The following is a 15,831-nucleotide window of genomic DNA, read 5'->3' on the forward strand; positions in this document are numbered from 1 at the left end:
TTCCGATAAAAATAATTTTACTCCGTATTGCTTTTTTATGTACGTGAAGCACATTGAATTGCTCTGTAAATGATCTTGTATGGATGCTAATTATAATAAACATGTATGTTCAATAATACTATTGTATATTGTGTTTATGATGGACTGTAAACTGGGCCTTTAATTGCTTTATCTAATCATATCAACTTAGTGTTTTTATGTAATCATATTCGGCTTCTCAGCAGCAGTAATACCAGTAGCACATCATTTCAATTAGTTGTTTATTTTTGTAGTAATTTAAGACGCGAAAGGCTATTAATAATTAGTGTGTATATTTATTTTCTACAGTCTGAATTTTCGGAGTTCCAGTTCACTATCTAGCCACAGAGTGGCGCTGCAGGCACAGCTCGACACCTTTTGAGTAACTCGTCAACATCCGGCGACACGTTTCCCCAAACAGCCTTAATTCCCACAAGATCTCCCTCTCCCTCTCTTTCTCTATCTCTCTATTCAAATCCGATTATTGCATTTTTCCCCCCAAATCACCATCCTACGTCTTTTTTGTTATTTCACACGATATCCCAATTCGAAAGCGAGTTAGTCATATACAAGCAGAGGAGTACTTGAAAGCCCAGATGGGGGAGGTGAGGAAGCTGCAGAAGAAGTTAAGGCAGATTGAGAACCTGGAAATAAAAATCAGTCTCACACCAGAAGAAGAATTCAAGGTACAATAACGTTTGTGTCTTTCTCGTTTGTTTCTATTGCATACATTAACCTCAGTCCATGCTAAAAAAATTATTACTATAAACGGACAAAATATCTGATCACAACAAATCATAGCACTCCTCTGAAATGGCACAAATATGCACCCCTATTTGACCTTACTGTGAATTAAATCCACAAATTTGTTTATAAAAGGACCAATACATGAAAATACTACTATGCTGTTAGCAATTGTTTAACACAATCCAGCTTTTTTAAATCCTCATGATGCATGAAATGATCTCGAAAATGAATATGATGAATTAATAATGAAGTGGACTGAGTCTACTTGGCACCTATTTCCTCGGGATGTGAACAGATGAGCAGAGGCCACGGTACCAAAGTAATTAGCAGGGCCAGCTACACTATATTAGTATGCTGTTGTGTACGTGGAAGTGCATCCCTGCAACTGTCGAAACTTTCCCTGCATCTGGGAGTAAGTAAACAAATAGATTCACTTGTGGGCTAAACAGCATCGGCTCATTGATCTGCTTTCGACGATAAACACGTTTGTGTTGCTTATTTATTTGCAGCATTTCAAGAATTAACTGTACTGTATTTGTTTTTAGCCAATATATAGCCTTGTTGCAAAACACAATATTGGGAAACTATATACATTTTTATTGGGTGGGAGGGTATGGTGATGCATGGGGGTGGGGGCAAAAGATTTAAAACGCAGTGGGGGGGACTAAACATAAAATTTCTTCAAGGTTAGCAGGTCTGTTAGCGTCTTTATTAATGCTTCTTTAAAGATTCTGATGCCAGTAACTCCTACAGTGGTTTGTACAGGTAAATAAGTATTATTAGGTTCTTATAATACAGTGGAACCTTGGTTAGCATCATTAATTCATTCCGGAAGGTCTGACTCTTAACTGAAATTTACATAATCGAATGAATTTTTTTCAAAATAAATAATGTAAATCAAATTAATCTGTTCTAGAAAGCCAAACATGTTAACACAAAACATGTTTTTGTAGTTTTGCAATTAGCATGGTTAGCATGCAGGTCTCACAGCTGGGAGACCTGAGTTCAATTCCACCCTCGGCCATCTTTGTGTGGAGTTTGCATGTTTTCCTCCCACATTCCAAAAACATGCTAGGTTAATTAGCGACTCCAAATTGTCCATAGGTATGAATGTGAGTGTGAATGGTTGTTTGTATGTTTGTTTCTATATGTGCCCTGTGATTGGCTGGTGACGAGTCCAGGGTTTATGCCCGCAACGCTCGTGAGGATAAGCGGTAGAAAATGAATGAAAGGGTGAAAAAATGATAGTAGGGGCATAACAGAAAGTATCTAAAATGGTATGATCGCAAACTATATGTCACATGACCTTTATGTGATGGATAAGCAGAGTGCTCCTCCAATTCAGGAAAGAGAATGTCTTAATTGAGATTGTTAATGCAAAATTGTCAGACCTAAATCATACGTAATACCGTATTTTCACACTTTTTTTCATAGGTTGGCTGTTCCTGCGACTTATACTCCACAGCGACTTATAAATGAAAAAAATGTTCATGTTACATAAACACTGGTCACCATTTCTGTTCATGTTTATTTTTTGTGTAGTTGAATAACATTGTGTTAGCATAGCTTACATCTATTCAGACTGTTCTCTATTATTTTATTGTTAGAACTTGCCTTCCGGTTGCATGGTGGTCAAGTGGTTAGCGCGCGGACCTCACAGCTTGGAGACCAAGGTTCAATTCTACCCTTGGCCATCTCTGTGTGGAGTTTTCATGTTCTCCCCGTGCATGCGTGGGTTTTTCCTCCCACATTCCAAAAACATGTTAGGGTTAATTGGCGACTCCAAATTGTCCATAGGTATGAATGTGAGTGTGAATGGTTGTTTGTCTATATGTGCCCTGTGATTGGCTGCCTGGTTGTACCCCGCTTTCAAAAACATGCAAGGTTAATTGGCGACTCAAATTGTCCATAGGTATGAATGTGAGTGTGAATGGTTGTTTGCCTTGTGATAGCCCCCCCCCCCGCGACCCTTGTGAGGAAAAGCGGTAGAAAATGAATGAATGAATGAACTTGCCTTCCAAGATGATGTAATGTCTGTAATGTCAAGTAGTTTATAAAATAAATTACCCACAAAAAATGCGACTTATACTCCAGTGCGACTTATGTATGTTTTTTTCTACCTAAGTATGCATTTTTGGCTTTGTGCGACTTATACTCCGGAGCGACTTATAGTCCAGAAAATACGGTAAGAAGTCAGACAGGACTGATAGACATACCAAGCTTGTTGCTGCCACGTGAAATGAAGACAGGCGGGGGCGGGGGTTGGGGGTGTACATCACTTGCGCATATCAACAACTTGTGGATGCACTGCCTTGCTTTACAGCCAATTTGGCTTCCTCTTTCTTCTCAGATCTCCACGAAGGAGGAGCTGCGTCGCAGATTGGCTGAGCTTCAGCTGCAGCTCTGTGGCCCGCAGCGAACTCTGGGGATCCAGCAGGCAGACGGCGAGGAGTCAGAGATGAAAAGACATGTGTAAGGAAGCGAGCGGGCCCTATCGGCAGATGGAGAGAGGCGTAATTAGTCAAAACATTGACGTGGGAAGCATTTGATCTTTTTTTGTGTGTGTGTGTGTGTGTGTGTGTGTATCATTCCAAAACACACAGCAGGTCAAACACTGTCTTTCAGAACACAAGTTCTCCTGCTCATTATGTTTAACATCATTCAGGGATTACTACAAAAACAAAACCCTCAAGGGCTTTAATAGTAACGAATCACATGAGACACAACAACAGGTGTGTGCAGCTTACCGTGCATCCGTCCTACTTTTTCCCGGGGATGCTGGAGCCTACCTCAGCTGACTTGGAGTGAGAGGCGTGGTACACCCTGGTCGGATCACCTGCCGATTACAATACCACCTTTGCACCTTTCACATCTATCTCTTCCATTTGTTTACAGAGTACACATGTGACAATATCATGAGACAGTTACTTGTATCGGGGCTGCACGGTGTTCTAGTGGTTAGCCACACATCTAGTTCGATTCCACCCTAGGCTATCTCTGTGTGGAGTTTGCATGTTCTCCCCGTGCATGCGTGGGTTTTCTCCAAAAACATGCTAGGTTAATTGGCGACTCCAAATTGTCCATAGGTATGAATGTGAGTGTGAATGGTTGTTTGTCTATATGTGCCCTGTGATTGGCTGGCGACCAGTCCAGGGTTTACCTCGCCTCTCACCCGAAGACAGAGTTACTCGTATCCAACTCGCCGCAAGTCTGTGAATGCATCTAGACGAGGGGTGCGCCACTCGATGGGCTAGAGATTGGTTTCGGCCGAAATCAGTGAATAAAAGACGGTACCAACATGAGCCGATACTTGCTTTAAAAGACCCCCTCCGCCCCCGCTGCAGCATCCAGAACAAGCATGTCTGCCGTGTGTGGGACTTCCTGTCTTTGTAAGAGTGATGTAAGTTTTGTACCTCGGAAAACATGCCTCAAAAAATGTCTCATCTGGGTGGCTCTTTGAACAGCTTTAGATTGGGGGTTGAACACTTGGCAGTGAGTGTGGTGAGTTTGAGCGGCTATAAAGCCCCAGTGCCAACCCGCTGTATTTGTGTAAGTGTGGACGAAAATTTGTGGATGAGTACGGATTTGGGAGCATGCAGATACGATGTAGCACTTTTAGTGCAGGAGGAACTTTAGTTGTGTGCGGGGCTGCGTCGGATTCCGGATGATGCGTTAGACTCGACAAGTGAGCGTTTGCGGCGCACTTGAAACGCGTGTTGTGCACGCTGATATCATATTGTATCTGCGAGGCAGCGGATGCGGCTGGAGGGGCCCAGCAGAGGTGGATGAACATACTTTTCATTCAGGTTCAGTTAATAGAAATAAGTGGATTGTGTAGTACAAAAACTATGAAAATAATGTTACAAAAATTAGTAGCTTTCTAGAAGTATCTCAAACATTTATATGCATGTATGTGATCGATATTGTCGTTTTTTTTTGTTTTTTTTTAAAGACAGGTTGTATTATATTTGTGGTCTATTAACAGGTAGCATCGAACGATGAAAAATCCTTTGTAGAAATATTCCCCCTATTCAGTAAACACTTAACCCCTAATAGATGTCCCCTCCATCCTTCCTGCTTAGTCATTCCACCCTTGTTTTGTTCACCGGCACAGTGAGGACACCCCTGAGGCCCTTCCATCACAAACGCCTCCGGCCTCAAAGATCCTGAGGGGCGACGATGCAAAGTGTAAATGTGAAGCCGGGCCGACGCCGCCTGCCATGCAGAGGACAACAGAAGGGGCGGTGAAGACGGCCCAGACGCAGGAAAGGACACATAATGCCAGAGTGTCACGTCACCGCAGGCGGGACATGTCAGAAGGATGTCCGGACCGTGACGACGATGATGATGACGGGGGGCAGGAAGGTGGGACAGAGAAGAGAAAAGAGAGCTGGATGGATGACAAGCTAGTGACCTGATTAGGATCTAAAATGAGATGCTACGTATTTGCTAGCGTTACAGCTTATCGTGTTAGGACTGCACACGCTTATTTTGTATCCTTACAGACGCTATGGTTCTTTCAGATGAGTTCACGTCCCTAAAAACGAGTTGGCAGAAAGCAAAGTTCCGCTTGAGGCTGTTGGAGGGTCACAATGACATCATCACCTCGGTGGTTGCTGTTGACAACCTGGTGATTTCTGGCAGGTAAAGACCGCACAGTCGAAGAAACACTACCGAAATAATATAATAATATTTTCTTAATTATCAATACTTTGCTACTGTGTGTTTTGATCCTCTCCTATCCTAGCCGAGATACCACCGTCAAAGTCACAAAACAAACAAGATTTTTTTTTAAGTCAAAGAATTAAAATAATGAATAAATATTACCAATTTTTTTTGTATTTTATGAGAATTAAACAGTTGATATTACAGTGATATTACTAGAAAAGATCTGTTATTTTAATAATGTTGTCAAATATTATTACCAAAAATGTCAGAAATGGATTAAAATAAAGTAAAAGTCAGAATTTGATGAGAATAATGTCTTAATATGAGGAAAAAGTTATAATTCTATAATAAAATAAGTTGTAATAGGAAAAAACAAAAACAATAATACAAGAAAAACATTAAAATGGAAGTTGTAATATGAGAATTTTGTCACAGCCGAGATACCACCGTCAAAGTCACAAAACAAACAAGAGTTTTTTTAAGTCAAAGCATTAAAATAATGAATAAATATTACCAATTTTTTTTTAATTTTATGAGAATTAAACGGTTGATATTACAGTGATATTACTAGAGAAGATCTGTTATTTTTTATAATGTTGTCAAATATTATTACCAAAAATGTCAGAAATGGATTAAAATAAAGTAAAAGTTAGAATTTGATGACAATAATGTCTTAATATGAGGAAAAAGTTATAATTCTATAATAAAATAAGTTGTAATAGGAAAAAACAAAAACAATAATACAAGAAAAACATTAAAATGGAAGTTGTAATATGAGAATTTTGTCATAGCCAAGATACCACCGTCAAAGTCACAAAACAAACAAGAGTTTTTTTAAGTCAAAGCATTAAAATAATGAATAAATATTACCAAATCTTTTTTAACTTTATGAGAATTAAACGGTTGATATTACAGTGATATTACTAGAAAAGATCTGTTATTTTAATAATGTTGTCAAATATTATTACCAAAAATGTCAGAAATTGATTAAAATGAAGTAAAAGTCAGAATTTGAAGAGAATAATGTCTTAATATGAGGAAAAAGTTATAATTCTACAATAAAACAAGTTGTAATAGGAAAAAAAGAAAAACAATGATACAAGAAAAACATTAAAATGGAAGTTGTAATATGAGAATTTTGTCATAGCCGAGATACCACCGTCAAAGTCACAAAACAAACAAGATTTTTTTTAAAGTCAAAGAATTAAAATAATAAATAAATATTACCTTTTTTTAATTTTATGAGAATTAAACGGTTGATATTACAGTGATATTACTAGAGAAGATCTGTTATTTTAATAATGTCAAATATTATTACCAAAAATGTCAGAAATGGATTAAAATAAAGTAAAAGTCAGAATTTGATGAGAATAAAGTCTTAATATGAGGAAAAAGGTATAATTCTACAATAAAACAAGTTGTAATAGGAAAAAAAGAAAAACAATGATACAAGAAAAACATTAAAATGGAAGTTGTAATATGAGAATTTTGTCATAGCCAAGATACCACCATCAAAGTCACAAAACAAACAAGAGTTTTTTTAAAGTCAAAGAATTAAAATAATAAATAAATATTACCTTTTTTTTATTTTATGAGAATTAAACGGTTGATATTACAGTGATATTACTAGAGAAGATCTGTTATTTTTTATAATGTTGTCAAATATTATTACCAAAAATGTCAGAAATGGATTAAAATAAAGTAAAAGTCAGAATTTGATGACAATAATGTCTTAATATGAGGAAAAAGTTATAATTCTATAATAAAATAAGTTGTAATAGGAAAAAAGAAAAAAAAGATACATGAAAAACATTAAAATGGAAGTTGTAAAACGAGAATTTTATGAGAATAAAACTGTAAAATACAAAAAAACATCTGTAATTGTAATAAAGTTGTCATACTACAACACAAACGGCATAGTATGACAAAACATCAGAATAAAGTACGAATAAAATACGAGAATAAAGTCATAGTATTACATATGAAACCACCTCGGTGGTTGCTGTTGACAACCTGGTGATTTCTGGCAGGTAAAGACCACACAGAAGAAGAAGAAGAAACACGACCCAAATAAGATGTACCAATCAAAATAATGTCAAATATTATTTTCTTAATTATCAATACTTTGCTACTGTCTCCTATTTTAGCCGAGATACCACCGTCAAAGTGTGGCATGTTCCCACAGCAACGGAGCACAAGAACCTTGGGGGTCACACTGGCGGGGTCACCTGCCTGTCTGCCCCTCCTCCTGAGTACTGCAAGAAGCTGGGTGAGGACACACACTCACACACACACACACACACACACACACAACTTCAATGCTCCACCTCCTCCTCGTGTCTCAGCGGTGTGGTAATTATAAGATCGCTTCATCACATCAGGTCCAAAGAGAAATAAGCCCAGAAGACTCGTGCCTGTCTGTGACAGCCATGATTTGAACTCTTATGCTCTCTATACGTCTAGGCTCCTATATCACCCCCCGCATCATTAAACACACTTGTCTTCCAACTTAAATTACCATAAATAATCATAAAACGTGGCGCTGGTGTAAATGTCTCACTTGATGTTGTACACCAGCACTTAATTGGAGTTATGTAATCCTCTCCTCTCCACCACTCCCCAAATCACCCTACCCGCCATCTATCCTTTCTTCCTCCTCCTCCTCCTCCTCCTCCTCCTCCACTGCCCCTTCTCCACAGCCTGGTCGCTGTCGTTGGCAGACAAGGAAAGGTTTATTTTGAGCGGCTCGGCCGACTGCAATGTCAAGATCTGGGCCCTGGGCATCGGTACGTTGCAACACAGACAAATCTTAACGCTTTGCATTATCAAAAGTACACCTGAATAGCTGATCTATGCAGTACAAACATAGTTGTACCCTATTATTGAAGTACCCACCCAAAGTACATCCATTCATTAGTATTTCAATTACAGCGTTAGGGCCACAAAACAACATTTTTTTTTAAAGTCAAAGAATGAATAAGAATTACCAAAAATTAAACAGTTGCTATTACAGTGATATTACTAGAAAAGATCTGTTATTTTAATAATGTTGTCATATTACCAAAAATGTCAGAATTTGATTAAAATAAAGTAAAAGTCAGAATTGGATGAGAATAAAGTCTTAATATGAGGAAAAAGTTATAATTCTAGAATAAAACACATGATACATGAAAAACATTAAAATGAATGTTGTAATATTATGAGAATTTTAAGAGAATAAAACTATTCATATTACAAGAAAAAAAAATACTTTAAGTCATAGTTTGACAAAACATCAGAATAAAGTACAAATAAAATAAGTCATAGTATTACGTATGAAAGTTTTAATTTTTAGAATAAAGTCATAATATTTTGATTAAAAAAAGTTATATTGTATGTCAATAAAGATTGTATAGCAAGAAAAGAAAGGATAGAAAGAAAGACAAAAAAAGTCCTATTAAAAGGAAAAAAAATATGAAAATGAAGTTGTAATATTACAAGGGAAATGTTAATTTTAGGACATAATATTACAAGGAAAAAAGGCAGGATTTAAACTGTATTATTACGAGTGGAAGGCTCTAATTTTAATAAAGTTGTCAGATTAGAAATAGAGAATTTTATGAGAATAAAGTCATAATATTATGAAAAAGAAGTTCCAATTGTATGAGAATAAAAGTTGTACTAGGAGAAGAAAGATGATTATGAGATTATCAGAAAAACAATTATGAAAAGGAAGTTGTTGTATTATGAGGAAACATTGGAATATTACAAAAAAGTGTTGTATGTGGAATAATCTCGCAATGTTGTGGGAAGATCATTTTAATAAATTAAAGTCTAAAAATTATGAGGGAAAAAAGGAGTAACATAAGAAAAAAGTTGGGATTTTCTAGGAATAATGTAATATTATGAAGAAAAATGATGATTACATGAAAAATCTTACGAGATTAAAGTCAGAATATTATAAGGGGAAAGAAAACACACCATAATTACAGAAAATGTAATAATAATATTATCAATAACATTGACAATGGAGTCGAAATATCTAAATAAAAGGTAATTTTATGAGGAAAAAAACGTTACACGTTATAAGAAAATTTTGACAAAAAAAAAATGCTGCAATTTTTAAAGCCAAAAAAGTTGAAATATTCCAAGGAGAATTTAACAACTTAATAACGTGCTGCAATGAAATCCCACCATTTACTTATTGCTTCCATTTGCTTATGCAGCCAATCCACACAAGCCTGGTCAAGATTCAGTGCTGTAAAAGCAGAGGCAGCCGAACTGTACAGTCTGTAACCCCCCCCCCCCCCACATCCTGTATACGAAGGAAGAAACCGCCTTGGGCGTGTGTCTGTGTGACTGGTGGTCCATGTCTTTTTTTTTGCAATTAAGCCTATATTTTCTCCTCTCCAGGGCAGTGTGTAAAGTCTCTCTACACTTTTAACGCAGTGACGGCACTCTGTTTTGTGCCTGAGGGAGATGGCTACATCATCACTGGCTCAGGTGCGGTGTGAACAAAGAACAAAGAAACAGTCAGTCAAAGCCTGCTGCATCAGATAGAGTGGATGATGTCTTCCTCTGTATACACTATGAAGACGAATGCATGATGGGTTGACAAAAACACACACACACACACACACACACAAACACATTCACCCACTGAGCATATTGCAGGGCTAGTGGGCTGCATCAGGGACATGGAGGCACACAATTTAGGCAGGCAGGCTCAGGTGTGTTGACTGTGACTAACAGTAATGGCTGCCAGACGCCTGTCGCTGCGTGTTAACCTCACACTCGGTCTCCCTCTCAGACGGGGGCAAAGTTCAAGCCTGGAGCTGGCACACTTTGGACAACTGCCAGTCAATCAGTGCACATCAGGAAGCAGTCACCTCCATCCAGGTAAGTGGCGACATCATTTTAAAATACTCGATTTCCTCACAGTGGCTCGAGGTGTTTATCGACTCAACTTCAGAGAGTAACAAGGCATCTATTCAGGGACAGTTGTTTGCCAGGTTAAATGTTTGAAATATTTTGCAACTTTGGCTCACGATCAAGCATAGCATAGCATAGCATAGCATAGCATAGCATAGCATAGCATAGCATAGCATAGCATAGCATAGCATAGCATAAACATAAATCAACTCCATAGTCATGAAACTTAACTTTCACTCATTCATTCATTTTCTACCGCTTTTTCCTCACGAGGGTCGCGGGAGTTGCTGGAGCCTATCCCAGCTGTCTTCAGGCGAGAGGCGGGGTACACCCTCTGACTGGTCGCCAGCCAATCACAGGGCACATATAGACAAACAACCATTCACACTCACATTCATACCTATGGACAATTTGGAGTCGCCAATTAACCTAGCATGTTTTTGGAATGTGGGAGGAAACCGGAGTGCAAGACATGCAAACTCCACACAGAGATGCCCGAGGGTGGAATGGAACCCTTGTTTCCTAGCTGTGAGGTCTGCGCGCTAACCACTAGACCGCCGTGCCGCCTGAAACTTAACTTCATCCCCAAAAAACATTTCCACTGCATTTCAGCCCTGCCACAAAAGGACCAACTGAGTCGCTGGTTAACACTTGGTATCTTTGTTCTTCTGCTAACCATGGTTCCCTTCAAGGAAACAAGGAAACAAGTGGAAACGACTTGGGATCATGAAGGGTGCAAAAATATTTTAGGAAAACCATCAGGGACAAACCTTCAAATCCAACAAAACATAGCATAGCATAGCATAGCAAATCATAAACATAAACATAACTCAACTCCTTCGTCATGAAACTTCATCCTCAAAAAACATTTCCACTGCATTTCAGCCCTACCACAAAAGGACCAACTGAGTCTCTGGTTAACAATAATGTTAACAACTGGAAGCTTTAACGGGATGGTGGTACTTGGTATCTTTGTTCTTCTGCTAACCATGGTTCCCTTCAAGTGGAAACAACTTGGGATCATGAAGGGTGCAAAAATATTTTAGGAAAACCATCAGGGACAAACATTTTCCTTTCAAATCCAACAAAACATAGCATAGCATAGAATAGCAAATCATAGACATAACTCAACTCCTTTGTCATGAAACTTCATCCTCAAAAAACATTTCCACTGCATTTCAGTCCTGCCACAAAAGGACCAACTGAGTCTCTGGTTAACTCTGGTTTAACGGGATGGTGGTACTTGGTATCTTTGTTCTTCTGCTAACCATGGTTCCCTTCAAGGAAACAAGAAAACAAGTGGAAACAACTTGGGATCATGAAAGGTGCAAAAATATTTTAGGAAAACCATCAGGGACAAACATTTTCCCTTCAAATGCCAACAAAACATAACATAACGTAGCATAGCATAGCATAGCATAGCATAGCAAATCATAAACATAACTCAACTCTTTTGTCATGAAACCTCATCCCCAAAAAACATTTCCACTGCATTTCAGCCCTGCCACAAAAGGACCAACTGAGTCTCTGGTTAACAATAATGTTAACAACTGGAAGCTGGAGCTTACCCCAGCTGTCTTCGGGCGAGAGGCGGGGTACACCCTGGACTGGTCGCCAGCCAATCACAGGCCACATATAGACAAACAACCATTCACACTCACATTCATTTAGAGGCTGCCCTTTTTCAGTTGCTTTCTCTCGACTTCCTCCCAGGAGGATTGTTTTGTGTAGCAATCCACCTGCCTTGTCAGGTTATTTTTAAGCTTCTTTCGAATGTAAAAAAAAAACATGAAAATGTTCCTCCCTCTGTAGAAGTAGAGGAAGTAGTTTTACGACACATTTTTATCCTTATTTTGTCCAAGCTTGCAAGTATTTATTGTGGAGATGTAAGGTGTTGCGCCTAACAAAAAAGCCTTTCACATGAACATTGAAATCAATTTGCTAACGTCATTACAGACCCGACGCATTAAAGCATAGCCGTCATTGTCTTTGTTTATCTCTCAAGGCACACCATCCATTTCCAAATAATTGCCCCCTCAGAAGCATACATTTTGATGCTGTTCACACAAACACACAAGCTGTATAGTAGTGTACACACTGGCTACAGAGGCCCATCGTCATGACAACTGTGCCCACCCCAGTGTCAGGGGCCGCTTGTGTTCAGCGGTTCTGCCGAGGGTGAGGTGTCCGTGTGGGAGAACTGCTGCTCCGACCGAGACCCCTTGAGGCTTCTCCATCGCTGGAGCGGCCAGGTGACGGGCTGTGGCGGAGGGCGTCTAACCCTCAGCCCCCGGGGGGACAGAGTACTACTGGCGTACGGTCAGGCGTGGATCAAGATCCTGGATTGGAGGACGGGTGAGTGACATTATGTTTGCTTGTGATTGCAGAGGATTGGATTAAGGGGCAGGTGGTTTTATTCATTCATTCATTCATTTTCTACCACTTATCCTCACAAGGGTCGCAGGGGGTGCTGGAGCCTATCCCAGCTGTCTTTGGGCAAGATTAAGATATGCCTTTATTCGTCCCGCAGTGGGGAAATTTGGCGGGGTACACCCTGGACTGGTCGCCAGCCAATCACAGGGCACATATAGACAAACAACCATTCACACTCACATTCATACCTATGGACAATTTGGAGTCGCCAATTAACCTAGCATGTTTTTGGAATGTGGGAGGAAACCGGAGTACCCGGAGAAAACCCACGCATGCACGAGGAGAACATGCAAACTCTACACAGAGATGGCCTAGGGTGGAATTGAACACTGGTCTCCTAGCTGTGAGGTCCACGCGCTAACCACTCGTCCACTGTGTAGCCGGTGTTGTTTTAGTTTTTTAAAAATTGGATTAAACTAAAATTTTAAGCGAGTGGTTAGCACGCAGGCCTCACAGCTAGGAGATCCGAGTTCAATTCCACCTTCAGCCATCTCTGTGAAGGGTTTGCATGTTCTCCTCGTGCATGTGTGGGTTTTCTCCGGGTACTCCGGTTTCCTCCCACATTCCAAAAACATGCTAGGTTAATTATGCGACTCCAAATTGTCCATAGGTATGAATGTGAGTGTGAATGGTTGTTTGTCTATATGTGATTGTACCCCCTGCCTCTCGCCCGAAGACAGCTGGGATAGGCTCCAGCACCCCCTGCGACCCTTGTGAGGATAAGTGGTAGAAAATGAATGAATTAATGAAATTTTAAGCAATGTTTTTACAAGAGACTTCAGGGAAAAATGAGTTCAGGGAGCCAGTTGGGCTTCATGAACTCAGCCTACCAACAAGTCACTACAGCCTAGCAATTCTGTTTCTAACACTGCAGTCATAAAAAATAAAAAAAGTTTTCTTCTGGTAGTAGCTGGCACCTTACCATTTCTTCTAAAATACACACAAAAAAACCCTCCACTACTGACTTAGTTACAAAAACAGATTAAATAAGGTTGAGTTAATATTTCAAATAACATCTGTCCAATCATCACAGGAACAGTATCCAGGCTGACCAATCACAGCAGCACCACAGGGGTAACAGATTGCGTCCACCAGACATCCGGCCTCCTAATTGGCTCCTGCTACGATTTGGCCAATGGAGAGAGCATGCTAAATTGTGAGTGAGCCCTTAGCTAAAAATTGATCCCCCCACACCCCTACCACTTCCTCCCTTGATTCACAACCTCATTTCTGTCCCTCCAAGTATTCTCTGTGCCTCAGTGTCGCTACCTGGCCTCTCTGACCTGGCAGCGAGCCCCCAGAATGGTTTGCTTCGCGGCATGGACCACAGGGAGCGGAGACCACCGTTGGGTCACGGGAGGGCGCGACCTCGTTGTGTGGGAGCAGCTCCCCAGCTCCGGGAAGCAGAGGTGCGCTATTATTAAAGGGGGTTGGGTTCATCCTGGTCAATCATGCTGTCCTATTTGCATTGCTAATCCAATCAGGATTGGTGCGAGTGCAAAAGGTGTGGGCTGATGTTCTCCTCGGACAGTTGGGGTTAAATGCATTTGTCAATGCTGCAGGGGGGACATCACTGTGAGGAGAGACAGACGATTAGAATCGCCTCTGGAGTCCGAGGGGGACACGGAAAACGACGAGGATACAGATGATGACGGTAAAGCGGTTTTTATTTACCGAATCACACGTCACAGTCGGGCAGATTAGCGTGTTAATTTTAGATGACGTGCATCGTGACAAATTCTTTTGGCCTCCTTGTTAAACTTAGAACACCTTGATGATGAAGAAGAAGACGGAAGACGGGGAGGTGGAGAAACTGATGGCGAGGATGGGGGGTCCGGCTCGTGGTTACGCTGCGTTCTCCAGTGAGGACATGGAGACGAAATAGACAGCGGACTAAGAGCCTATGCACACTTCTGTAAATATGACTTTCACATCAAATAAAACTGTCATAATCCCAAAGTTGCATTTTTTATAAATATAATTCATCACGTATGAATGCTGAAGACCACAATTCTATTTATTATTCATTTCATTTCATTCATTTTTTACCGCTTATCCTCACTAGGGTCAAGGGGGGGTGCTGGAACCTATCCCAGCTGTCTTCTTATTATTCCTCAATTATTCATGCTCACATATGTCCATATTTCTCAACTGATTCAAACCATTCTGAACATTCAGGCTAGCTTTTTTACATTTCAAAAATGGCGGTGTACACCCTAGACTGGTCGCCAGCCAATCACAGGCCACATATAGACAAACAACCATTCACACTCACATTCATACTTATGGACAATTTGGAGTCGCCAATTAACCTAGCATGTTTTTGGATTTTGGAATTTTTGGAATGTGGGAGGGAACCGGAGTACCCGGAGAAAATCCACACATGCATGAGGAGAACATGCAAACACTGATGGCCAAGGGTGGAATTGAACTCTGGTCTCCTAGCTGTGAGGTTTGCGCGCTAACCACTCGCCCCCCGTGCAGCCCCAAAAATTCATTCATTCATTTTCTACCGCTTTTTCATCACGAGGGTCGTGGGGGTGCTGGAGCCTATCCCAGCTGTCTTCGGGGTGAGAGGGGGTGTACACCCTGGACTGGTCGCCAGCCAATCACAGGGCACATATAGACAAACAACCATTCACACTCACATTCATACCTATGGACAATTTGGAGTCGCCAATTAACCTTTTTTTTGGATTATGGAATTTTTGGAATGTGGGAGGGAACCGGAGTACCCACACATGCATGGGGAGAACATGCAAACAGAGATGGCCGAGGGTGGAATTGAACTCTGGTCTCCTAGCTGTGAGGTTTGCGTGCAAACCACTCGATCACCGTGTAGCCCCAAAAATTATTTTCTGAAATTCCAGATTTTCTGTGACACAATTACCATCGATGTTCCCATCGAAATTGTTACTCTTTTCACATTTGTCAACCAATTCAAACCACTCAACTGATTCAGCAAATCTCCATAGAAAATGAATGAACCATTTTTTACAAGCTCAACTATTTCGTCTCACTTGAGAAAATGACTAAATATTCCACATTTCCCAA

At 40.2% G+C, this 15,831-nt stretch overlaps 1 protein-coding gene across 1 annotated transcript; it reads left to right on the top strand.

Annotated features, from left to right (window-relative positions):
• Window positions 1-396: 396 nt before the first annotated feature.
• Window positions 397-14,742, top strand: LOC131105104 (uncharacterized). Its single transcript, XM_058052866.2, has 13 exons — window positions 397-704; window positions 3,116-3,237; window positions 4,880-5,130; window positions 5,289-5,409; window positions 7,581-7,702; window positions 8,133-8,219; window positions 9,826-9,915; window positions 10,223-10,311; window positions 12,486-12,699; window positions 13,811-13,933; window positions 14,021-14,186; window positions 14,340-14,431; window positions 14,543-14,742. Exons 1-13 carry the CDS (start codon window positions 615-617, stop codon window positions 14,641-14,643), a joined length of 1,668 nt encoding a protein of 555 aa, XP_057908849.2. The 5' UTR covers window positions 397-614; the 3' UTR covers window positions 14,644-14,742.
• Window positions 14,743-15,831: the final 1,089 nt, after the last annotated feature.

This window comes from Doryrhamphus excisus, linkage group LG5, assembly GCF_037039965.1.
Source record: "Doryrhamphus excisus strain RoL-2023G ecotype Guam linkage group LG5, RoL_Dexc_Guam_v1.1, whole genome shotgun sequence".
Lineage (NCBI taxonomy): Eukaryota > Metazoa > Chordata > Actinopteri > Syngnathiformes > Syngnathidae > Doryrhamphus > Doryrhamphus excisus.

What these genes read in the sequence shown, in the direction of transcription:
- LOC131105104 (XM_058052866.2), top strand. Translation starts at nt 615, where the DNA reads ATGGGGGAGGTGAGGAAGCTGCAGAAGAAGTTAAGGCAGATTGAGAAC. An exon ending in TGATGACGGGGGGCAGGAAG is followed by an intron (nt 5,131 to 5,288) that starts GTGGGACAGAGA and finishes TGGTTCTTTCAG; the next exon opens with ATGAGTTCACGTCCCTAAAA. An exon ending in CGAGGATACAGATGATGACG is followed by an intron (nt 14,432 to 14,542) that starts GTAAAGCGGTTT and finishes TGTTAAACTTAG; the next exon opens with AACACCTTGATGATGAAGAA.